The sequence below is a fragment of the Pseudorca crassidens genome, chromosome 1, assembly GCF_039906515.1.
Source record: "Pseudorca crassidens isolate mPseCra1 chromosome 1, mPseCra1.hap1, whole genome shotgun sequence".
Classification (NCBI taxonomy): Eukaryota; Metazoa; Chordata; class Mammalia; order Artiodactyla; family Delphinidae; genus Pseudorca; species Pseudorca crassidens.
In genome coordinates, this window is record NC_090296.1 from 105,346,327 (window position 1) to 105,372,360 (window position 26,034).

Sequence of the window (26,034 nt, forward strand, 5' to 3'; positions counted from 1 at the left end):
CCAGTTTCCCCAATGATAACATCTTATAATATAAAATAACAGTAAAAAATTATAGCACAAAAGCATAAGCAGGATGTTGACAGTGATACATATACCAACCTTACTCAGTTTTCCCCAGTTTTACTTGTATTTATTCCCATGACATTAAATGATATTTACAGCTTAGAACACCCCCCTAAATGCATACAGGTGAATGCTTATGACATCTCAACTTGCATATCTAACAGATATCACAAACTAAAATATGTCCCAAATCACAGTCATCACCTTCCCTCTCAAATCTATTACTTCTAGTCTTCCCTATCTCAGTCAATATCAATGCCATCTTTGCGGTTGCTCACACTAATAACTGGAATCATCCTCAAAACTTTCTTTCTTCTACACTTCACATATAAACCATCAACGAATTCAAAACATGTCCCAAATCAAAACTCTTTATCACCTAAACTGCTAGCAGCCTAGCCTAAATCCCCACCATCTCATACCTGGATTATTACAATAACCTCCTAATTAATCTCCCTGATTTTGTCCTTGGTCTTCTACAGCTTATTCCGAAGACAGCAGCTATGGTAATACAGACACACTTCTGTATTTAAAGGTTTTCGTTGATTGTGGGTTTTATTGAGGTATAAAACACTCCTCTATTCAAAATGCTCTAATAACTACTTATCTCATAGTAAAAGGCGAATTCCTTACAATGGTCCATAACGTCCTATACACATGGCCCACATTACCTTGCAAGCCCCAACTCCTACTATTCTCCCTCTTAATCACTTATTTGCAGCCAGACCAGTCTCCATGCAGTTCTTCTTTCAGGTCTTTACTCAAATGTCATTTCTCTGTGAGACCTTCCCTGACTACCAAATTTTAAATGGCAGCCTCCAAACTCCCACCCAGTACTTCTTATCCCCCTTCCCTATGTTATTTTTCTCCATAGTATTGATGACTATCTAACATACTATATACCTTATTTACTTTATATTGTCTGTCCTTCACCACTAAAATGTTCGTTCTGTGAGGGCAGAGATTTCAGTCCATTTTTCTAGCACTTAGAAGGGTGCCAGGCACAAAGCAGATGTTCAAGAAATATTTGCTGAATAAACAAATGAAGCCCAAAGAGGTGAGGAGTTATGCCAAAATATCATAAAAATGGCAAGAATCCAAGTCTCTGTAGTTTAGCAGTCATTTTTTCTCAAAAGAGCGATGGACTTAAACTGAACCAATCTCATTTTTTTTTCAGTGGTAACCAAAAGCACACATGCGTGAAATGGCAATTTCTGACCAGGTGAATAAACTATTTAGAATAACCTGATGGCAAGGAGGGATTAGACTCAAGCTAAAACTCATTAGCACAAAATTAAAATATGACCAACTGCCTATAATCAACAAGTTTTGTACTAGCTGCCTTAGGTGTTTTATTTAAATTATTTTTTTAAAAAGGAATTTATAGGTGATAGAACTTTAGGAGTTTAAACTTTAAGAAAATGAACTTGATAATACTATAAAACAGAGTCCTATGGAAGAACACAAAGCAGTACTCCTACATTGCTATATCAAGAATACAATTTCTCATATTTTTAAACTATAGCCAAGGTAGAGCAAATATCTATAAATGAAAAAGGAACTTATGTTAAAAATGTAAAGAAGTTGTTTCTGGACAAAATTTTTAAATTAAAAAAAAAAACTGGGTAGAAAGAGGGTGAATGACAAAACTTCCTAGAGACAGATAAGGAAATAAAGACTAGCATAACACCAAATTCACCTACTGAGAGACAAGCCACTTTCAGAACTTTTGAAAAATTATTCATTTACCGTAGAAATTAGTTTGGAAATTTAAAACTAATGGGTTCAAATTTTCTGATTATTAATTGCAAGAAGCACGTTACATAATAAGTAGTCATCTATACTGGCTTTAAATCTGTTTCAAAGTAAAACTGAGCAAGTTCTGACTTCAGAGTAAAAAAACATGACTGAGTCATATTTCCAGAGCCTGCCTAACCCTTACGGCAACTAAGATCACAAAAGGTATTTTACATGTCATTAAAATTCAATAAGTTGGTAGAGTATAAACAGTGACCTTTCAATTGTGCCAGAGGAAAAAAAGCAAGACGCACTAAGTAGATACAGCTCTCAGTGTGCAGGCCAAATAATGGGGCTTCCATGAAACAATAAAGGCAATGCTCCTATTTATATGATTAAATCTACAGCTTTCATATGAAATTCTTTATTAGTAAATAATTCCTGAGGCACTTAAACAACAGAATTTTTATTAAAACAAAATAATAGCATCAAAACTGTTTATTAGAGCTATAGTCAATGTAACTAAAATAAACAAATGTCAACTTTAAAAAATATATATATGTGGAAATATGTTTTATATGTGATAGAAACAAGTGCATTATTGGCCCTTATATTTTTTTAATGTTACCACTACCCAAAGGAACTATTAATAGCTAAGTAGGTATTATGTATTAGATGTACAAATATGCAACTTTAAAACTTGTTTTACTGTATAAAAAAATAAAACTAAATTTTTAAAAAACCTTGTTTTAAGGTCTCCAAGAATAGGTTTTGTCAATTCTTTACACCTTAGAACTCACAATTATTAAGATAATATTAATAATAATAATCCCGAAATAAGAATGGATATAATCATGTCTAACGGTCTGAACAACAGCCAAATTAAAAAGCTATAAATAAGCAGCTATAGGAAATCTGTAGAGAATTCTAGGGAATATCTTGGAGTTCTTAACAAAATAAAGCAAACACTAAACAACAGTTTTAAAGAAAAGAATATAAAAATAGACATCAATACATTTGGAGAACATAAAACCAAGCTATCAAAATTAAACTAAATTTTTAAAAAATAAAAAATCTGATAATTGATGCTGTTAAAAAACTATGAAGTTACTCCTGGGTAATACATTTTAAATAACAGTAAAAATAAGTGAAATTTTGGAACATAATTGTAGGGACCTGTTGTTCCAAGGATATGAAAAATAACCATTTCCTAATAACCGGAGCTTTTGTATTCCTTGGATGCATTCATGCTAGAGGAAGATTAAAGGGAAGCAGCCAAAATGACTAAACTTCAACTGGGACACTGAAGCACAGATTTGATTTTCTTGGCCAGAAGTGACCCACGAGCTTAAGATCAAGAGCCAAAGCCCCCAGTGGGAAGCTGTGCTCTATTTGGTGGGCCTTGATACCATCTCTGGCTATATCAACATCAGCCTCATGGAAGGCCAGCCATGAGAGAAGGGAGTCTCCCCAAGATCTGATTTCCTGAGACCACAACCTAGAGCAGGTCCCACAGTCAAATTAGTCACATTCCTTGGAAAGAGAGAACAGGCATCAGTTGTGTCCATCGAAGGGGGACACTGTCCAGGTGTACCCTGAACATTTTTTGAAATCTCTGGGCTGCTTCTCCATCTGAAAAATAAGAAAAATAGCACAATGACAGACAACGAATGAGGAAAAAGACAATCATCTGGCCTAAAAAACTTAAGACTTATAAGAAATTAAGAAAGCAGACAAAACAGACAAAAAGACAAACAGCCATATCATTTGGAACATATTATTCTGAAGTCAAGTACAGCAGAGAAAAACACAAATTATTTTAAGCAAAGTAAGAAATGACCACAGCAACAAAAGTTATTTTTGGAGAGAGCCAACTGGAGAAAAAAAAACGTATGTTAAGATATGTCAACCTGACACAAAGATAAGGTGGAATAAGAATCTAGTCCCATTTGAAGCTGAAAAGAGCTGAATAATGAGAGCTAGTGTCATGAACTTGGCTGCTTAACTGCCTTTGTGTAAGAAAACATCTCAGAACTTTGAACTTAGGAAATTCCAACTTGTCTTGCACCAGGTCACGAGCTCCATAGAGCAGGAACCTATTTCAACAAGCAGCTTTAAAAAAAAAAACAAAAAAAAACACAAAATACTTTAATATTTTTCATTTCTGTTAATGATACATTTAAAAATGCAATAGTGCTAAAATCCATCAAAGTAAAATGCACTGAATAAAAATTACACTTACTCAGAAAGATGTTCAGAAGTTGGGATACAAACAGAAACTGAAATTAGAAGAAAAGTATTATATTTAAAACAGCATATGAAATATGATGAGTGAGAAAAATGATTTAGTAAAGAGCACATACTGTGGCTGACCAATAATACTGGAATAAATATCAAAAATCCAAAGTAAAACAATTTTATATACGTACCTTTCTCTATTACAACTTGACAAGCATGAGTTTCATGTTGACTTAAGTGTGTAGCCATATTATCTAAGCCAGAAACATCAGTTAGGAAATCACAATTAAGGCACACTAGAGTAATGCCCCTATAAAAAACAAAGCAAATAGTATAAAAGAAAATGTTTTTATCTTTTATGAAAATCCACACACCAGTTCAATGAATACTTTTCCGTGATTTGCTTTTTGTGTCATAACTGTCATTCCAATTTTTGTTATATAAACTTGATATAACTGAAATGATTCTCTAGAAAATGTCATAGTCATATTCAAATTATATTACCATTTATTTACAGAAAGTATTTTTGCTTTATAAACTTTTCTCTCTCATACCAGTTACTGAAAACTAAGAGTCAAGAGACCTACAGTCCAGTCTTGGCTCCACTAACAACATGGTTCACTTTGACAAGTCACAGTCTATTTGTGCCTATGCCCATCTGCAAAACAAGAGTTCAGTATATATAAATGTACAATATATACATTAGTCAGTGTATATTTACTAAGGCTGTCGTTACACATACTGTACTACTAGTGTACCGTATTGTGAATACAATGACGACCAAAAAATACAGTCTGTGCTCTAATGGAACATTTATCTACTGTTTTCTAGGTGAGGAAAAAATTAGAAATGTGAACGCTTTAAAAATAGATCATTGTCGTAGCTGCTATCGTTGTATACTATGTGTTAAAGATTTTCCTATATATTATTTAGTTTATTCTCACCACAAGCATCCAAGGTTGGTATTATTCTCATATAACACTGAATTAACTGAAGTAGCTAATTCACTATTGAAGTCCAAAGTCTGAGTTCCTCAGCATCCCAGTACTCTGAACTGGCCCACTTGCCTGGACCTAAACTACTTGTTCCCTTAACAAAACTTCACTGAGTACTGTAGTTCTTAAATATGTAATGATTACAAATTTTCAAAAAGGTTAGAAAGCAATTCCCATAGTCATCAATACATTTTTTTTGAATTCACAAATAGTTTTTATGCTTATTGGATCAAACTGTGCAGCATTTGCTATTTGAAGTATTTAAACATAATTGGCGTATTATAGTATGTAAAATTGGTCTTAAGACTCTAATTTAAAATGTGTTTAAACTTTTAGCTTTGAGTTTTATTTTAAAATATTAAGCCTGCAAAAATATGTGAATGTTTCAGAGAACTTAGAAAGCCACTGTGTTTAATTTATTATGTTTATTAGAGTTAAGCACTTGGGAGCTTGGGGTCAAGCATCTGAAGAGCTGTTTAAAAGAAAATCAAATATATTAAATGTATACATGATGTTACATTGTTTAAAGGTAATTGAAGTGTAAATGAGACTTTAAAATAAAAAATTCTAGTCTGTTCAGCTTAAATGAACTTTATCAAACATTATTTAAAGGCCCGCTTGAAAGTGATTTTTTAAATAAATCTATTTATTTATTATGGCTGCGTCGGGTCTTCGTTGCTGCACGTGGGCTTTCTCTAGTTGTGGTGAGTGGGGGTTACTCTTCCTTGCAGCGCGTGGGCTTCTCATTGTGGTGGCTTCTCCTGTGCGGAGCACTGGCTCTAGGCGCGCGGGCTCAATAGTTGTGGCTCGCAGGCTCTAGAGCTCAGGCTCAGTAGTTGTGGCGCACAGGCTTAGTTACTCCGCGGCATGTGGGATCTTCCTGGACCAGGGCTCAAACCCATGTCCCCTGCCTTGGCAGGCGGATTCTTAACCACTGCACTATCAGGGAAGTCCCGAAAGTGATTATTAAATGTACTAGATTTCTAAATGAAATATTTTTAAGCTTAAGGAAAGTTAAGATTTAAATACTTAAATTTAATAATTACAGTCTTTTTCTATTAACAAACTGCCCTCAACAGACACTAAAAGTAGTCTCAATGGTAAGTAGCTAAATGCCTATTCCACTTGACATAGTTAATTGGACCAGGGATGGAATGTCTAACTCAAGCCTTCTCTGAACAGGGATTTGTAATTGGGATATATAATCACATTTCTTGATCTGGGAAAATGTGGGAAGCTAAGAATACTATGTTTGGGTCATCAACAGAGAAAGCTGGTCTACACAGAGAAAGGAGAATGGAACTCATGTCCAGAAAAAATAACAGACAAAATCATCCTGCTTCAGCAGGTCAGACTAGAAAGAAGCCGTGTTAGTAACTGATGGCTTTCTGTTTCCCTCGTATGTTCTGGCTGTATCTCTTCCTTCTAGGGGTCCATGAGGGTCTTTGGAATCCTGCTAATAAATTATTTTTGCTTAGGTGGAAAAAAAATAGATCATGTAATGTGATCATTGTTATTGTCAGTTTATTAATAAAGCATAAATACATTTCTGAAGTTCATCACATACGTTAAAATTTTAAATGTTTTACCAATATACAAATACAAACAAATAACATACCTTAGATTGACTTCTCCCCTAAAGCTCTAGTCTAACAGTCTGCTGTATATTTTCCCCTAGATGTCATACTGGCACATAAAAAACTGACCTTCATAAAACTAAAATCATGTACTTCCTTCCCAAATTAACTTATCCTGACTGGCCTTTCTTATGATGCCATTTCCTCTGAAAATAAAGCTCAACCTATAGTTATCTCTGTCTCTTCTTCCTTAAACAGTCAGTATGTCAAGCATTTGATATCAACAATTTATTGAGTACTTATTCTGTGCTAGTCAAACAATTTTAGACATACCATCTCATCTAAATCTAAACAACCCATAAAAGGTAGATGCTATAATTTATCACCTTTTTAATAGAGGATGGAGTTAGCTTAGTAATGTACCAAGGACACAGAGCTGGTAAAGGTCAAGATCAGGTTTGAAATCAAGCACTTTCATTCCAGAGCCCAGTTTCTTAAAGATGATGTAATACTATCTCACCATTCTAACCCAAGTCCTTACTAGATTATTCATAACTACCACAAAAGTCCTAATCAATAGGATTCATGCATCTATAATTCACCCTATTGTTAAAGGTGAGAAGAAATTCAACCTTCCTTCAGTTTCATTCAATTCTATATAAAACATCAAACGTTGTCCAGTGCCCTCCAAAATAAGTCCAAACTCCTTAGCCTCATTTTCAACGCTTTTACAAGCTGGCTCTAAGCTCAAAACTATTGCCCCCAATTTCAATATTACCACTATAACTTCAATGCTCCATTCATTTACTACTACCATTCCCCCTCTGTACACCTTCAACTTTTTCATTTCTGCACCTCTATTCATGTTATTCCAACTCAAATGCACCTGTACCTCTTCTATCAGTGTAAACAATACTCATCCTTTAAAGCCAAGTAAACTAACACCTATGTAGATCATTCCAAGTAAAGTAATCTCGCTGCCCTTTGAAAAAAAACCAACCATCATTGCACTTATTAAAATCCCTCTTGCTTTATTGTGGTTATTTACATTCACCTCTTATCTCCCACCCAATAAAATGTACATTCTCTGAAGGTTGGTTCCAAGACTTCTTCATTATTACTATTATCTTTACAGGATCTGCTACATTATAGACCTAGTAGATACACAGTAAATAGCTAAAGAACAAATATTCCATTCCAATAAAAGAATAATTACAAAAATTATTGTTCTATACAATTATAAGTTTCTATGTTCCATTCACAGAAATAGGCAAATTTTCAATCTGAGACTTATTCAAGTTGAGAGAAAAACATCCCAGAGGTTTAAAATCATATGATTCATTTAAAAACCAAACACACAACTGAGCTTAACAACAGTGAGGTGAAAATCAAAAATCTCATCTTTTGAATGCAATAAAACTCTTCATTCTTATAAAAATTTTCAGTATAGGCAACCTCTAATATAACTTAATCTATTTCCTTGAATTCAGTAAATGTTTTAAAATTAGTACTAATATATTTTTAAAACTGAACCAAATTTTTCTCTCCCTGTGAGCTACTGGTCCAACATCATAGATGGGACCTATTGTCCACATAAGTCATTTTCAATGCATACATTAATTTATTCAACAAATATTTACTGGGTGCCTAATCACTATCAATGCCTGGCATAGACAAAAATCCAAACCACACACATTCTAGTGAGAGGACACAGAAAATAAACAAAATATACAGTGAATGAGATGATAAAAGATGATCCAGAGAAAAATGAAGCATAAAAAGGAGATAAAGAGCACTGGGGTAAAGCACAGGAGAAAGGATATAATTTTAAATCAAGTGGTCAAGGAAAGGCTCACTCATCAGAATAAAGACCCAAAGGAGATAAAGGAGCTAATCATACAAAAATCTGGGAAAGAGCAAACTAGTCACAGAGAATAATAAGTACAAAGGTCCTGAGACATAATATCATCCCCTCTTCCATTTTTTCCACTAACCCAAAATATCAAAACAACTATTGGTTAACCTTATCTGTATAGATTAGCTTGGTGCAGCAAACATACTGATATTTCAGGTAGCAAAGGCGACAAGAGCAAAAATGAAGAGCAGTGGGGTCTAAAGAATTCAGAAGAATATGAAAAACATGGTGCTCAGTGAATTCTGAGTTAAGTGTGTGGTAAAACCAAATTCTCAGTGTCTTCAGAAATATTCATCAACAGTTCTTTCTGCACAGTAAGCAAGTTGTACACTTCTCTTAATTTGAAAAGGAAAAAGAATTATACAGACTACATACTAATTTCAAGAATTCTAGTGGTTTAAGAAATTTACTTCAAAACTGAAAAAGTGTTAGTCACTTTACTACATATTTTAGGTATCTTTTTTTAAATCAAATATTGTTGGACAGCCTTATTTTTGTTCTCATTTTACAGTGTAAATGCATGAAGATTTCATTTTGACACCATCGGTCACCCCTGAAACAAATTTAGCAAGAGAATATAGACCAATCAGGTACTTTGTAAAACACTCTGGCAGTTCCTCAAAGGCTTGACATAGGGTTACCATATAACCCAGCAATTCTAATCTTAGATATATACTAAAGAAAAATGAAAAGACATGTCCAAACAAAAATGAGTACACAAATGTTCACAACAGCAATATTCATAACAGATTCAAAGTTAAAATAACCTAAATGGATAAACAAACTATCATATATACATACAATGGAATATTACTCAGCAATAAGAAAAAGAAGCACTGATATATGCTACAATATGGATGAATCTTGAAAACATTATGCTAAATGGAAGACACAAATCACAAAGGATCACATATTTTATCATTCCATTTACATGAAATGTTCAGAATAGGCAAATCTAAATAGACAGAAAGTAGATTAGTAGTTGCTTAGGGATGAAAGGAATTGGAAGGAAATGGAGATAACCACTAACGGGTACAGAGTGCCTTTTTAAAGTGATAAAAACGTACTAAAATTAACTGTGGTAACTGCACAATTCTGTGAATATACCAAAAACTATTAATTGTATAATTTAAATGTGTGAATTGCATTGTATATGAACTGTATCTCAATAAAAATGTTATATACAAAAGATTTAAGTCATATAATTTTTCAATAGAAAAAAATTTAAAAGATCAACTAGTTACCTGAGATCTTCTGAATACTTCTTAAAGATACAAAACCTTTTACTTGGACGATTACTATGAAAGCTGGGAGAGACAAAACAGATTTTATTAATTTTACTATACAGTAAGTCATATTAATTTATTAGCTATATATCAAGTCTATACTTAAATCTCTAGTTTTGAATAAAATATTATGATATAAATAATAATATAATGTTCATCATCCCTGTTTCATTCAGCATTTTAGCTTATATTCTTATTTATCTATTTATTTTCTAGTGAAATGTATTTCACTAAGCATATTCTTACACAATCAGTACCTCACCCTCACATAAAAAAAGGAAATGCTCAAGAGTTTAAAAAAGTAAAGCAAGTCAAATTATTTTCTTCAACTGTTAAGAGTTGAAAACAATTTAAAAGTTTTGCTAATAACATTTTTGCTATAATATGAATGGTTACCAATAAGAATCATTTTAAAAATCCTTTACCAACTTAACATGTTTGTGTTGAGGAAGGGGAGTAGATTCCAAATTATCCTGGAAGTTAACAGTAGTTGAGCTAAATGCCACTGTTGGCATTTGTAAAGTGGATTTGTAAAATCAAACATTTAGAATTCTTTGCAATTACTAGTAGAGGTTTTTTTTAAAAAAACAAATTAAAGCAGAACTCTTGAGCTAAAACAATGCTTCCCCTAAGCACAGAACAGAAAACCCCTAACCAAGCTTTGTAGCTGATGCTGATAGCTTTTACACACCCTTTTAAATCTGATAAGGAAAGCTTTCCTATACTAGAAAACCAGGATCGGCTTAGCACAGTACTACTTAGCACAGATAAAAGTGGAGTCATAGACTAGTAACATGAGCATCATCTGGGAGCTTATTTAGAAATGCAAAGTCTTGTGACCCCCACCCTCCCACATAGCAACTGAATTAATCTCTGGCAGTGGGGCCCAGGAATCTGTTTTAACAAACTTTTTCAGTAATTCTTATGCAAGCTAAAGTTTGAGGAGCAGCAGCTTGCAATGATAGACCTAAAGTAGCCAACACACCAAATCAATTCTAAGTCTCAGAAACAAGGCAACCATCACCAGCAGAGCATGTACGTATGGGAAAAGAAATACTCTGACCAGTTATAATCCCCAGAGAACATTCTCAGAAGATTTTTAATACTTATTTCTTCAATCTGGGGATAACTACTACTAAACAGTTTATAAATTCAGCAAAACATGACAAAAATAATTGAATGGTTTTTTTAGGAAGAAATCATCAAGAGGTTGGGAACCACTGAAATAATATGCAAAAATTTGTGCACATAACTGTATTTCCTCAGAGTGTGTCCCAGATTTTATCTGATTCCCAAATAATGTGAACCAAGTAAATTATTTTTTTTAATGAGATTTAAAAGTAACTTTTAAAAGCTCCTTCTTCCTTCTCAACAGACTGTTTCGGTTTCTTTATTTGGTAAGAGGAGAGGAAAAAATTACGTTTTAGGGTCTTTTGATGGCTTCCATTTCTGTCTATAACTTGCACCTTATTAAAATGTTGGTACTTTTAAAATTTTAGTTGTCTGAATCCAGTTTTAATTTAGAGTTCCCTACCTATAAAAAAAGACTTATACTGTCATTTCATTTATATTTATTACACAAATTCCATTCTTCTAGTTTTGTGTATTATAGGAATGGAAAAGTGGATCTGTAGCTCACCAACAGAGGGAAAAAAAAACTACCTTTCTTCTTCCTAATAGACCTGTGTAAAGTTAATAACAATAGGGAAATAATCTAATAAAGGAAAAAAAAAGGTTAAGATTTTTATTACGATACAGTAAAACATAACATTAAAATCTAGGTTTTGAAAATTCACCATCTACTTAGACTATATATACATAATTACCAAACTCATTAAGCTATTCTCTAAAAATAGATGAATTTTATTGTATATAAATTATACCTCAATAGGACTAGAGGCAAAAAAAACTCCCTTTGACCATCTTGCTTTGATACAAGTAAAAAGTTTACCTCTGAAAAAATACAAAAGTATGCAACAATATTGACAGTATGCCTACTATTAAGACACCAAACTGGAGGTTGATGATACAATAAAGCAGGTTGTTTGCCTTAGAGTTCATGGTCCAGGGTTTGGGGGGGGGAAGGTTGTCAAAAAGCAACTGGCACAGAATAAATGCCTAATAAACATATGCTAAACAAGTGAATATATATTCATTATCACAGGATAAACATCAACAGTGACACACACACAGTTTTGTGGTTGCATGAGGGAAAGCTGCAGGTAAATGGAGAAGTCAGCACAATTAGTAGTACATTTCAGTTAGGAAGCTCCATATACTGACTTACTCCAGGCAAAGCAAAGAAAATAAAAGTTGAAGTCTCTTGGAAAAGTAGTTAGGAATTAGATATTAAAAGGTCTTACATTCTCCAGAAAATTTCAACTTCATCCTATTAATATTAGGAAGGTAAAGGATTTTAGGCCAAAAAATATCCTGACCAGATATGAGTAACAAAAGAAAGGAAGAAGGGCCAAAGGGGTGGGTTGTGGACAGAAGACCATTTATGATGCCATCACAATAATCTTAACTGTTTTTCTAATGACTATTATTTAGTGCCAATAAATCTATATAAAAAATATAATGAACTAAAGCATATCCTATAAAAATTAATTCAGGAATCTGTCTTATTATTATATAGGAACAAATTGTTATACCAGCTTTCTTTTTCCTTGGAAAAATTTTAAATCATCCTTCAAAGCCTAAATGAAATGTCATTTATACAATACCTTCTCATTTCTTGTTTAAAGAATTCATCGTTACCTTCTCTGGGCTCTCACAGTCATTTGTTTATCACATTAAGCTAGGTAAATATATCTCTCCTACTAAATTGTGAAAATTAAAGGCAAGGACTTTACGATACTGAATAATGACAATTTAGAAATAATACCTAAAATTACTTGAATATCTCCTAAGTGCAAATCATTTTATTAAGCACTTTAAGTACATTTCCTCTAATAATCACAGTAACTTTCTCTTCAAGAAAAGGAAAATGGGAATCAGTTAAGTAATTTGCCCAAAGTCACACATGTAATAAATAAATGGTGAAGCTTGGTTTCAAATCCAGATTTGTCAGATTCTTCACCACCAGCTTACCACACTTCTTAGCAAACAGTAAGCTCTGCTACAAAAAGAGATATTAGGTACTTATGGCTGTTACCTTAATTCTATTACATGTAGAGAAAAAAAGCCTTCTTTCTTATACATAATGTTGAAGAATAATAGCAATATTACACAGTAATGCATTTTCATTTTTTCAGGTGACTTCTACTGCTACCTAAAGGCTATAAGCAAACAGGGTGCAATAATTTAAACAACCAAACCCAAATAATGCTACTTCTTTAAAAAATCACTTAAAAATTATATGTTTAATGATGCTCTTCTTTGTAAGAGTCTTATTCCAAAAATGCTCCAACTGCATAAGATTTTTTAATATCCTCTTTTGAGATTTTATTTAGAGGCTTTCTTTTATAATTACAATAATGACTCTCACTTGCTGTTTGTAATGTGCTAGGTGACATGGTAAATACAAAGAGCCCCTTCTTCTCAAGGAGATAATACACATACAAACAAACATAACAAAAGGCAGAACAGATGAATGGCACACAACTCAAAGCAAGGAATGATCCCTGTGAGTGGTTGTGGTGATCAGACACTTCAAAGAAGGTAAAGTGAAAGGAAGGACAGGGGTATTCCAGGGACTAACAAAGAATAAGGAAAAGCCACTTGTCAAAAATGAGTATGGGAGAAAGTTTATTCTGGAGAAGAGCAGTCTGAGACTGGAGGGGAAAAGACCAATTGAGAGTACAGAGGTAGTATGGGATAGGGATTTAAGGGACTCATCCTCTGGAGAAAATGAAGTTTCTGTACATATAAAACTCAAACATGTAACAAGAATTCACACTGGGAAGAAGTAGTGGTTGGGCCATTCAATGGGAGACACCTAAGGCAGTGAGTGAGGCAAGGGTACATATGAAGTAGAGAAAAAGGAAAAGTGATTTACCAAACCCTACGAGTGGCAGTGGAAGCTTTCAGTTCCACATGAGGCTAACCATGAGTAAGATTGTGTGTCCTGACAATGAAGTGCAGGGTTGGGGCTCACTGGGAATTGGGATAAGGGTAGAAGGCAGTTGGGCTAACTGGGAATGTTTTAGAATAGAATGGATGTGGAGGTTTTATAGGACAAATGAGAAGCCTATGATAATGGGAAAGGGAAGAGTAGAATGACCCTTGGCTTAGGAAAACACAAAATATTTTCCGATTTGCTCCCCTATAAACTAAGGGCAGAATTAAGGCCGTATTTGGGAAGCCATACATTTGTCAAAGAACAAGAGACATTCCACACAGAAGTACACTTGGGAAAGGATGGCCGGGGCCTGGTTTAGAGGAAATGGATTATAGGTGTAGTCCACTGTAGTAGGTGGGAGGCAGAGAGGCAGAATGCAGAAGGTGCTGTCTCAGGAAGCCATGATGCACAGTGGCAGATCAAGGGAACTTCACAAGCTTAAGATACTTGCAACAGTGAATTTTTTCCAGCTGGTATTCCACATTCAAACAAATGATGCCCTGAAAGAGTATTGGATGGTAGTAAAGTGAATTCTGGAAAGATGATAATGTTTGGTTTATTTAGGTTCTTTTTAGATGCCAATGAGTCAAAGGTAAAAACAAAACAAAACACGAAATAATTAGAAATACAGAGTTAGGTCTCAGGAAAACTAAGGAATGAAACTGGAAGATTCAAAGTTGAAAGGTAAAAGTGACAGTGGTTACATTACGAAGAAAGGAAATGTAAGGAGGTGAGAAGAGCTGAAGGAAGGTAATGAATAGGAGTAGGCAAAAAGGAAGAAGAAAAATAGTGGTAACGGTTAAACACAAGCTGAGGAGAACAGTTTCAAAAGTGAGTGACAGGGCTTCCCTGGTGGCGCAGTGGTTGAGAGTCCGCCTGCCAATGCAGGGGACACGGGATCGTGCCCGGGTCTGGGAAGATCCCACATGCCGCGGAGCGGCTGGGCCCGTGAGCCATGGCCGCTGAGCCTGCGCGTCCGCAGCCTGCGCTCCGCAACCGGAGGGGCCACAGCAGTGAGAGGCCCGCGTACCGCAAAAAAAAAAAAAAAAAAGTGAGTGACAACAATGACTCTAAAGAAGTCATAGAGTAGTAAGAGTGAAAAAAAAGTGAATAAATACGGGGATCAGTACTTGATAATCTTTAAAGGGGCAGTGTTAGTTGGTAGGTGAGGATAATACTGAAATTAAAAGGTAAAGAAATGAATCACGAATATGCTAGTAACAAATACTTTTTACAAATGTTCATGGTAATAAGAAGACAAGAGATAAGGAAAGTAGGGAGTAAGGACAAGTCTCCTTCATCTTAAAAAAAATACCTGAAATCATCTGTAAGCAGAAGGAACCTGGTAGATAGAAGATGAAGTTGCAAATTAACTGAATGAAGTTGTGGAAGAACTAGAGGAGATAAGGGGCAGGGTTAACTTTGGAGAAGTAGAACATGTTTGATTTCTGAGATTAATGCCTGGATAAATGTAACCGGAAAAAAATTTGAGGCTGAAAAGATTAATTAAAAGGATGACCTCCAACTGTGTATTTGTAGGCCATGTTAATAACTAAGAGAATCCGAAATAAAATCTTTAGAGTACCAAAAAAATGTTTAATCAGATACTGTAGGTAAGAATAAAGAAGTATTTAAAAATAAAAAGATAGGACCCAATTCAAGTTAAAGATCATGAGCCAGAGTTGATTGAATCAAGCACTATTTGGGGGTCTAGAATTGAGCATAAAGTTCAGAAGAAGATGGTCAAGTCTTTGGCCTTTATGCCAGGTAAGCATGACTAAATGTGTAAAGGATTCTAGAACAAAAACAAAGCAGCAATCAAAACAGATGACCCTGAGGGTGAGGATGACTATAGTTAGATAGGTGTTGCTGGACTGGAAAAAGAACTCAAAGCCCAGAAAGTCATTGGGAAATGGGAATTCAAAAGAAATGAACAGTATATATGACAAGATTAAAATAGTACTGTGGTAAGAAAGGGGGTACAAGTCTAAAGGTGATGTAAAGCACTGGCACTAAAGAAGTCAAGTTACCATAATGTCAGGCTAGTCATCAAGGGGGTTAAAAAACTGTGAGAGAGGTGCCGGAGCCATCAAGAAACGTGGGAGAGTCCTTGAAAGGAGTACCTGATAATGACCAGAAAGTAACACAGAGGTCATGTTTTGATCTATAAGAAAATCACTTTTATTAATCATATTCTAACTTTTGAAAAAACGGAACCTCACTTTGAATAATCAACCTAACTGGCTTATATCTGAACAACTTTTGACTATTTTTTAAAATTTTATTTATTTATTTTTAAAATGTTTTACTCTCATAATCTGTCACTATTTTTTTTTTCTTTTTTTTTTTGCCACGCCACGTGGCATGTGGGATCTTAGTTCCCTGACCAGGGATGGAACCCACACTCCCTGCACTGGAAGCACAGAGTCTTAACTACTGGACTGCCAGGGAAGTCCCAATATTTGACTATTTTTTAAAAAATAAAAATCCATCCTGAAGGATGCCCCAACTAATGAGATACAAATGAAGATAACATAGGCTATGAAGGCTCTCTCTGCATAGAATACTCTAATTATCTAAGTTGAATGAATTAAAGAAAAATAATTCCAACAATGGCATCATGACTGAAATAGTCTCTCATTTCACTGAATGAATGCAAGGAGACATGGCTTGATGGATGGATGGACAGACAGATGCATTACAGAGAAAAAGAGAGAGAGAAACAGACTCAATGAAGTTTCTAACATCACTGAAAACCCTGGAATCTCTCAAAGTGACTGCTTTGAAGAGAATAACACTCATGAGATTACATGTATTTGTTTCATAAATATACTTAAAACATTTACTTTTCTGTCTTTGGAAGTAACCATGTTTGAAAGTTCTATAGGAAAAAAAATTCCCATAGAAAAACTATTTTCCCTAACAAACCTATCCTAATTTCATTAGTCTAACTGTTCTTAAAATTCGAGTTTCCAGGAACTTCATGAATTACTATGCCGAAAAATAGTGCCAGGAATCATCTTAGAAGTTTTCTTAGAAGAGAAAAACTGACTTCTAATAGGATAACTGTTTTCAAAAACAAACTTGCTGAACTGTAATTTTAATTGGTAATTATAGATGTTTAACTCATCTTACCTCATCATATGATTCACATAGGCTTTGCTACAGCTAGTGTTGTATCTGCAAAAACTACAGTGGACATATGTAGGAAAATGGTTTGCAAAATCTTTTATTTCAGAACAACACTCAATGCACTTGTGAACTCCCCGACGACACCTTATAGAGATATAAAGAAAATGATAAAAATATATTTTAAAACAAAAATAATAAGGGACCACCTTATTAATTTTCTGTTAATTAAAGCTAAGGTGTTTAAATTAACATCTTCAAACAGAGACTTATTATTTGAAAAATCTGCTATGGAACAGCAGCTAGAATAAGTATAAAAAATCTAATATCAGCTAATGTTTCTTACTGGAAAAAAGGGATTAATCAATTGGTTAAATTAACCAATTCAAACATCACAAGATATAAGCACAACATAAAACACCAGTGTAATAAATGAGTATTATAGAAAAACAGTAATTCAAGTACTGTTCAACTGTTGTAAAAAATATTTTTTATTATTTGCTTGGCCTTAAGTGACAGTGTATAAATGTACAAGAGAGTTGTGTAATAGGGTAAATTTATATTAAATAAAGTTTTTATACTTAAGATTAAATTAGTATTGCGTATCAAGAATAAAAGATTACCTTAAATTCCTCAATGCTGTATTGACTTTACTTTTTTTATTGCTACTAGCCAATGTGCTTTGTTTCTTTTGCATATTAGATATTTTTGATTTGTATTTAGATTTACTTCCATTAGGCTTACTTGCATTAGGTTTACTTGCAATGGTTTTAGTTATATTAGGTTTACTTGTGTTAGATTTTGTGGGATTTTTAGCAGTTATATTTTTAGTCCTTGGAGGTGAGAGCTGAAGGGTAGAAGTGCTTGCACTAATGGTAGGTGTAGTTGAAGATCCTGATTGAAGAGGGCCAACTGAAGCTCGAATAGTAACCTACAAAAATGAAGATAATATTTGCTTTAGAAAATTAATCACTGCATTACTGTTAAAATATCACTGCATAATGAAAAGTTAAACATCAAGTTTTTGGAAAGGGCAAGTATAAACTGTAACTGGTAAGTCTTCCATTTATTCTAAATGTTCATATCAATTAAATGAAATTAAACTTGATATTTACTCACTTGTAATCTTACATTTTTGTACTGATATCAGTTATATGTTAAGAGTTATTAATGGATAATTAGGAGTTAAAGCAAATTATATGAATATTAAAAGAGCACATTCCATAGCTATTTCTATGCTCTGATATAACTAAAAATTCACAAACACAGAGGTCAAAATTTAAATCTCAAAGCCTAGAAAGGACTGTGTTACCCTTCGATAACTATAAAACAAAGAGATCTACAGTAAATGTGACTTCTTTCCAGGGGCTCATTGGGCAGGATTTATGTTTACAAAGGTTATGTGAGGGGTTATATCAATTCACTATACTGCAGGGCGAGTTTAATAATATTTAGAATTTCCTTAAAGGAAGCTAATACAAGACTTAACATTTGGTATTAAGAAATTATATTTGCTGGTTGACAATGAAAAACACAACTGTTCCAACTTTCTCATTAATCATTTGACTATACACCCCCCCACAGCCTATGAGGAAGTACCATAAAAAACATGTGCTTTAGTATCATACAAAGGCATTGGACTAGGAATCAAAAGACCTGAGGTTAAAGCTAATACCACTCCTTTCTAGCCATGTGACCTTGAATCAGTAACATCCTCTAAGCTCCTTTATCTATGATAAGGAACAATACTTCCCTCGTCTACCTCACTGGCTTACTATATGGATTAAATAATAGAATATATGAATAAACATAACAAAAGCCTAATTCTAAGGTGCTATAAAAACATTTAGTATCATTATTATTATTATTATTAAGGGAAAATATGAGAGAGGACTGCACTGCTTACATTAGTGTTCTGCATGTCTAGTCCCAGCATGGAATGAATGGATTGCAGGGAAGGATGCTGGATAGCTTCTCTTGCTCTAGGTCTTCAGAGCATGGCTTTATATTGTTTTAGTTAATTCAAATAACAGACATACCCACATTCAAAGGTAAGAACCCAAAGCCAAATATAAATGTTTTGGGGATTATTTCACTTTGGATTATCCATGCCTCTGTTTCCCTCCACTGGAGCAAATATTCAAGAGCTGACTGTGTATAAAGAAGTCAGAAAAAACAGAGGTATATAAGGCAAAAAGGGAAAAGTAAATTACAATCATCAGTATGCAGTCAGACATGTGTTTGCTCACTTAAAACATAATGCTATCCAGCAGCAGAACTTGCTTCTCTGAGAGTAGACTCAGTAATAACAATTTCAATAAACATCTGAGAACCTACAGCATTCAAGGCACTATACCAGATGCTGAGGACACAAAGATAAATAAAACATGATTCCTGATCTCAAGCATCTTACAGTTTAACAGATAAAAATGACATATACACTGCCAACTGGAATAGCTCCAAAATAGCCTATGTAACATTGACATAACCCATTAACCCTGGAACAGTTAATCTAGCTATACTTTTTACAAAGGAATACCACTCTAGAGTTGCACACACTACTGACCAAAAAGCAATGGTTAGAAGTTTTATTCCTAAACATAGGAATGGTAAAACCTAAAATTAAAGTCTTAATTAAATCAGAAATCATTTTTAAAGTATTCTATTCAATAAATAAAACCAGGCAGGAGTTGTCTATTATCATACAAAATGTTAAAATACAGCATATTTGAACTCACTTTTGTTCCTGGAGGCAATCCTTCTAGTTGTTTAGGTTTTATAAATGTCCGATGATGCTGAGTCTTGTGATCCATTTTCTCTTTGCATGTTAAAAACTGTAGTCTGCATTTTGTACAACGATGTATTCCTTTTTTCTGTTTAGAAAACAGAAAAAGTGAAGAAAAATAATTTCTACAACCACAAATATTGTGTCCTGAAACTGCTCTGATTTAATTTTAATGATACTAATTTTAAAACTAGCATTTTACATCTCTTAACATATATAATAGCAAAATATTGTTTTATTTTTTAAAACATTCTTTGCATTAGTATTTAGGTTTCAAAAATGTCTGTTACTATCCAGAAATTGAACATGAAAGTTGCATCAATAGATTCTAATTAAAGTTCTCTCAATAGTGCTATGAAAGCTCTTTTTTTTTTTTTTTTTGCGGTACGCGGGCCTCTCACTGCCGTGGCCGCGGAGCACAGGCTCCGGACACGCAGGCTCAGCGGCCATGGCTCACGGGCCCAGCCGGTCCGCGGCACATGGGATCCTCCAGGACCAGGGCACGAACCCGCGTCCCCCGCATCCGCAGGTGGACTCTCAACCACTGCGCCACCAGGGATGAAAGCTCTTTTAATTACAATTTTAAAGTACTTAGACACATGATACTGTGAAAATGAACTATACTACATTTTTATCCTATAAAAGAGTAAATTCTTTTTAACTTTTGCTATTTCTAGTTGGTTGACAAGTTGGAAATATAAATTCAAATAGCCAACCACAGATTTCAGAGAAAGTTGTTATAGCAATGGTTGTATAAAGCAGTGTTGTCTAATAAAACTTTCTTCAATGATGAAAACGTTCTAGAGCTGCATTACCCAATACAGTATCAACTAGACATATGTGGTTAATGAGCACCTGAAATGTGCCAAGTGCAACTGAGCAAACAAATTTTAAATTTTATTTAATTTTAATTAATTTAAGGTTAAATAGCCACATACAGCTAGTGGCTACAACATTGCACAGTGTGGATATGGAAGCATAAATAAAAACAACTATTCCCAATCCACTTACTGGCTGAGACCCCTTGACTAAGTCCCTCCTCAAACTTAATCCTGTTATTCCACAGATGGGAAACAGGACCCAAGAAAAATCCAAATCACTTTCCCATAGCTATTCAGTGACAACTGCCAGACACCTAATCCAGTGTTCTTTCTACTACACAATATCAACTACAATATTGATATTTATGCTCTCATTAATTTAAAAATTATATATGTATATGCAAACATATATATAAACTGAAACAACATATAAATACAAAAGAATGTTTTCTCTAAAGCTACGATCTGCCAGATACATCACTATTTCCATTTAAATACAATCAATCATTTATAAAATTCGAACAGATAATACACTGGGAAGTACCTAGCACAGTACTGGCACACACCAGGCGTTTCATAAATAAAAGTTCTTTTCAAAGTTCAAAGCAATATATAAATATAATATGTTTGTATTGTATTTTAGGTGCATCTTTAGACTATTTTAGAAGTGTGATGCATTCTTGGAGGTAGAGGCAACTTAAATTCACTCATATTTGCTCAAAGAAGAGGAAGAAAAAGAGAAAACGTGGGCAAGAAACAGATACCAAGTCAAGAGGACAGAAAAAAAGTTCTCCAGAATCCAGTACCCAGAAATCTTTTCTCTATCTATAATCCCTCCCGAGGTTACCTTTTCATTTCACCGCTTTAAGTATCATCTATCCAACTACCTACTTGATATCACTACTTGATGTCTAATATGCATCTCAAACCAACAGGGACAAAACTGAATTCTGGATTTCTTCCCTACCTCCCTGCCTCCCAAAATATGTTCTTTCCTCAGTCTTCACCATATGACAATATATGAAAATTCCACTCTTGCAGCTGCTTAGGACAAAAAACTTGGTCACTCTCTCTCACATCCCATATCCAACCCATTAATAAAAGGTGTCAGCTCTACCTTCAAAAACTGTCATAATATTTCCACTTATTACCTACAACCACTGCTACAAACTTGTCCAAGACACTCAACTTGACTAATAATAACCTCCTATGTTCTCCCTTTCATGTTCTTTCTTCCCTATGGTCTATTCTCTTCACAGCTGCCAATGATCTTAAAACATGGCAGATCTTTCACATGCCTAAAATGCTGATGGTTTTCCAAAGTCCTGATTCTGATTTACAAGGCTCTATATGAATTGGCCTGCATTCTATTGCTACAACCTTATTTCCTACTACTTTTCCTCTTATTACTTTACTCTGCTCCAGCCACAACTGGCCTCTGTGATGTTCTTTGAGTGCTCCAGGTACACACTCACTTCACTCCCGATATAATGTTACTTCTCCCAGATTTCCTCACAGCTTACTCCTTTATTTCCTTCAGAGAGGCCCGTTTTTGGCCACTATATATACAAGACAAGGCCACTATATATACATGACATTGCTCTAATAATGTCATCTCAAATACAAGTTTTTGCTCAGCTATAATTTTCCAGTCTTTTGTAAGACTGGAAAATTAAGACTGGAAAATTCCAGTCTTTTGTAAATAATCATACAAATTGTAAATTTCTTGAAGGATGCATGATGATCCTTCTTATTGATAGATTTTCCCCTCTTAACTGCTGGCTCTCTACCTCCTAGGTGCTCCAAATACACAAAAAAGAAAACTGGACACGCATGTCAAGAGAAGACATGAAACTCGGGGTATAAAAACTGATTAAAAATCACACAGCCAGGGAGGAGCTTCAAGATGGCGGACGAGTAAGACGTGGAGATCACATTCCTCCCCACAAATACATCAGAAATACATCTACATGTGGAACAACTCCTACAGAACACCTACTGAACGCTGGAAGAAGACCTCAGACCTCCCAAAAGGCAAGAAACTCCCCACGTACCTGGGTAGGGCAAAAGAAAAAAGAAAAAACACAGACAAAAGAATAGGGACAGGACCTGCACCAGTGGGAGGAAGCGTGAAGGAGGAAACGTTTCCACACACTAGGAAGCCCCTTTGCGGGTGGAGACTGCGGTGGAGGAGCGGGGGTAAGCTTCGGAGCCACGAGGAGAGTGCAGTAACGGGGGTGCGGAGGGCAAAGTGGAAAGATTCCCCCACAGAGGATCCGTGCCGACCAGCACGCACCAGCCCAAGAGGCTTGTCTGCTCACCCGCCGGGACGGGCGAGGGCTGGGAGCTGAGGCTCCGGCTTCGGTTGGATCCCAGGGAGAGGACAGGGGTTGGCTGCGTGAACACAGCCTGAAGGGGCTAGTGCGTCACAGCCAGCCGGGAGGGAGTTTGGGAGAAAGTCGGGACCTGCCTAAGAGGCAAGAGACTTTTTCTTGCCTCTTTGTTTCCTGGTGCGCCAGGAGAGGGGATTAAGAGTGCCGCTTAAAGGAGCTCCAGAGACGGGCGCAAGCGGCGGCTATCAGCGCGGACCCCAGAGACGGGCATGAGACGCTAAGGCTGCTGCTGCCGCCACCAAGAAGCCTGTGTGCGAGCACAGGTCACTATCCATACCCCGCTTCCGGGGAGCCTGTACAGCCTGCCACTGCCAGGGTCCCGTGATCCAGGGACAACTTCCCCGGGAGAACGCACGGCACGCCTCAGGCTGGTGCAACGTCACACTGGCCTCTACCGCCGCAGGCCTGCCCCGAACTCCGTAACCCTCCCTCTCCCCGGCCTGAGTGAGGCAGAGCCCCCGAATTAGCTGCTCCTTTAACCCTGTCCTGTCTGAGCAAAGAACACACGCCCACAGGCGACCTACACGCAGAGGCGGGGCCAAATCCAAAGCTGAAGCCCAGCAGCTGTGCAAACAAAGAAGAGAAAGGAAAATCTCACCCAGCAGCCTCAGGAGCAGCAGATTAAAACACCACCATCAACTTGATGTACCCTGCATCTGTGGAATACCTGAATAGACAAGGAATCATCCCAAATTGAGGAGGTGGACTTCAGGAGCAACGATATATTTTTTTTCCCTTTTTCTCTTTTTGTGAGTCTGTATATATATGCTTCTGTGTGTGATTTTGTCTATATAGCTTTGCTTTAACCATTGTCCTAGGGTTCTGTCTGTACGTTTTTTTTGTTTGTTTTTGTTTTTTAGTATAATTTTCAGTGCTTGTTATCGGTGGATTTGTTTTTTGGTTTGGTTGTTCTCGTCTTTCTTCCTTTCTTTTTTAATTACTTTCAAAATTTTTTTTAATAATTACTTTTTGCTTTTATTTTAATAACTTTTTAACTTTATTTTATCTTTTTCTCTCTTTCTTTTCTTTTTTCGGCTTTTTATTCTGAGCCATGTGGATGACACGCTCTTGGTACTCCAGCCAGGTGTCAGGGCTGTGCCTCTGAGGGGGGAGAGCCAAGGTCCAACACAGACCTCCCAGCTCCACATAATATCAAAAGGCGAATTATCATCTCCAAATCAACGCCAAGACCCAGCTCCACTCAACGACCAGCAACCTACAGTGCTGGACACCATATGCCAAACAACTAGCAAGTCAGGAACACAACCCCACCCATTAGCAGAGAAGCTGCCTAAAATCATAATAAGTCCACAGACACCCCAAAACACACCACCAGACGTGGACCTGCCCACCAGAAAGACAAGATCTAGCCTCATCCACCAGAACACAGGCACTAGTCCCCTCCACCAGGAAGCCTACACAACCCACTGAACCAACCTTAGCCACTGGGGGCAGACAACAAAAACAACAGGAACTATGAACCTGCAGCCTGTGAAAGGAGACCCAAAACACAGTAAGTTAAGCAAAATGAGAAGACAAAGAAACACACAGCACATGAAAGAGCAAGGCAAAAATCCACCAGACCTAACAAATGAAGAGGAAATAGGCAGTCTACCTGAAAAAGAATTCAGAATAATGATAGTAAAGATGATCCAAAATCTTGGAAATAGAATGCAGAAAATACAAAAAACGTTTAACATGGACCTAGAAGAACTAAAGAGCAAACAAACAGCCATGAACACCACAATAAATGAAATTAAAAATTCTCTAGAACGGACCAATAGCAGAATAACTGAGGCATAAGAAAGGATAAATGATCTGGAATATAAAATAGTGGAAATAACTACTGCAGAGCAGAATGAAGAAAAAAGAATGAAAAGAACTGAGGACAGTCTCAGAGACCTCTGGGACAACAATAAACGCACCAACATTCGAATTATAGGGGTCCCAGTAGAAGAAGAGAAAAAGAAAGGGACTGAGAAAATACTTGAAGAGATTATAATTGAAAACTTCCCTAATATGGGTAAGGAAATAGTTAATCAAGTCCAGGAAGCACAGAGAGTCCCATACAGGGTAAATCCAAGGAGAAACACGCCAAGACACATATTAATCAAACTGACAAAAATTAAATATAAAGAAAAAATATTAAAAGCAGCAAAGGAAAAACAACAAATAACATACAAGGGAATCCCAATAAGGTTAACAGCTGATCTTTCAGCAGAAATTCTGCAAGCCAGAAGGGAGTGTCAGGACATATTTAAACTGATGAAAGGGAAAAACCTACAACCAAGATTACTCTGTCCAGCAAGGATCTCATTCAGATTTGACAGAGAAACTGAAACCTTTACAGAGAAGTAAAAGCTAAGAGAATTCACAACTGAACCAGCTTTACAACAAATGCTAAAGGAACTTCTCTAGGGAGGAAACCCAAGAGAAGGAAAAGACCTACAATAACGAACCCAAAACAATTAAGAAAATGGAAATAGGAACATACATATCAATAATTACCTTAAATGTAAATGGACAAAGTGCTCCCACCAAAAGACACAGATTGGCTGAATGGATACAAAAACAAGACCCATACATATGCTGTCTACAAGAGACCCACCTGAGACCTAGGGACACATAGAGACTGAAAGTGAGAGGATGGAAAAAGATATTCCATGCAAATGGAAATCAAAAGAAAGCTGGAGTAGCAATTCTCATATCAGACGAAATAGACTTTAAAACAAGGATTATTACAAGAGACAAAGAAGGACACTACATAATGATCAAGGTATCAATCCAAGAAGAAGATATAACAATTGTAAATATTTATGCACCCAACATAGAAGCACCTCAATACATAAGACAAATGCTAACAGCCATAAGAGGGGAAATCGACAGTAACACAATCATAGTAGGGGACTTTAACACCCCACTTTCACCAATGTACAGATCGTCCAAAATGAAAATAAATAAGGAAACACAGCTTTAAATGATACATTAAACAAGATGGACTTCACTGATATTTATAGGACATTCCATTCAAA

The 26,034-nt window shown here is 35.6% G+C and overlaps 1 protein-coding gene across 18 annotated transcripts in view; it reads right to left on the bottom strand.

Moving 5' to 3' along the window:
* The window catches only part of ZNF280D (zinc finger protein 280D), a 241,069-nt gene that overhangs the window by 44,632 nt on the left and 170,403 nt on the right, over nucleotides 1-26,034 (bottom strand). For 16 of the 18 annotated variants that reach the window (XR_010945860.1, XR_010945861.1, XR_010945857.1 and 13 more), the window contains 6 exons: nucleotides 19,742-19,876; nucleotides 17,627-17,934; nucleotides 17,010-17,150; nucleotides 9,770-9,832; nucleotides 4,230-4,348; nucleotides 4,043-4,079 (listed from right to left, as the gene is read on the bottom strand). Coding sequence is in view for 13 of the 18 variants with exons in the window: in XM_067747902.1 (XP_067604003.1) it covers nucleotides 4,043-4,079; nucleotides 4,230-4,348; nucleotides 9,770-9,832; nucleotides 17,010-17,150; nucleotides 17,627-17,934; nucleotides 19,742-19,876 (803 nt within the window). In the remaining 5 variants the exon portion in view is untranslated. Of the gene's footprint in view, nucleotides 1-2,250; nucleotides 3,433-4,042; nucleotides 4,080-4,229; nucleotides 4,349-9,769; nucleotides 9,833-17,009; nucleotides 17,151-17,626; nucleotides 17,935-19,741; nucleotides 19,877-26,034 lie in introns of those variants that run through there. The other 2 variants (XM_067747887.1, XM_067747878.1) reach the window with 2 other exon arrangements.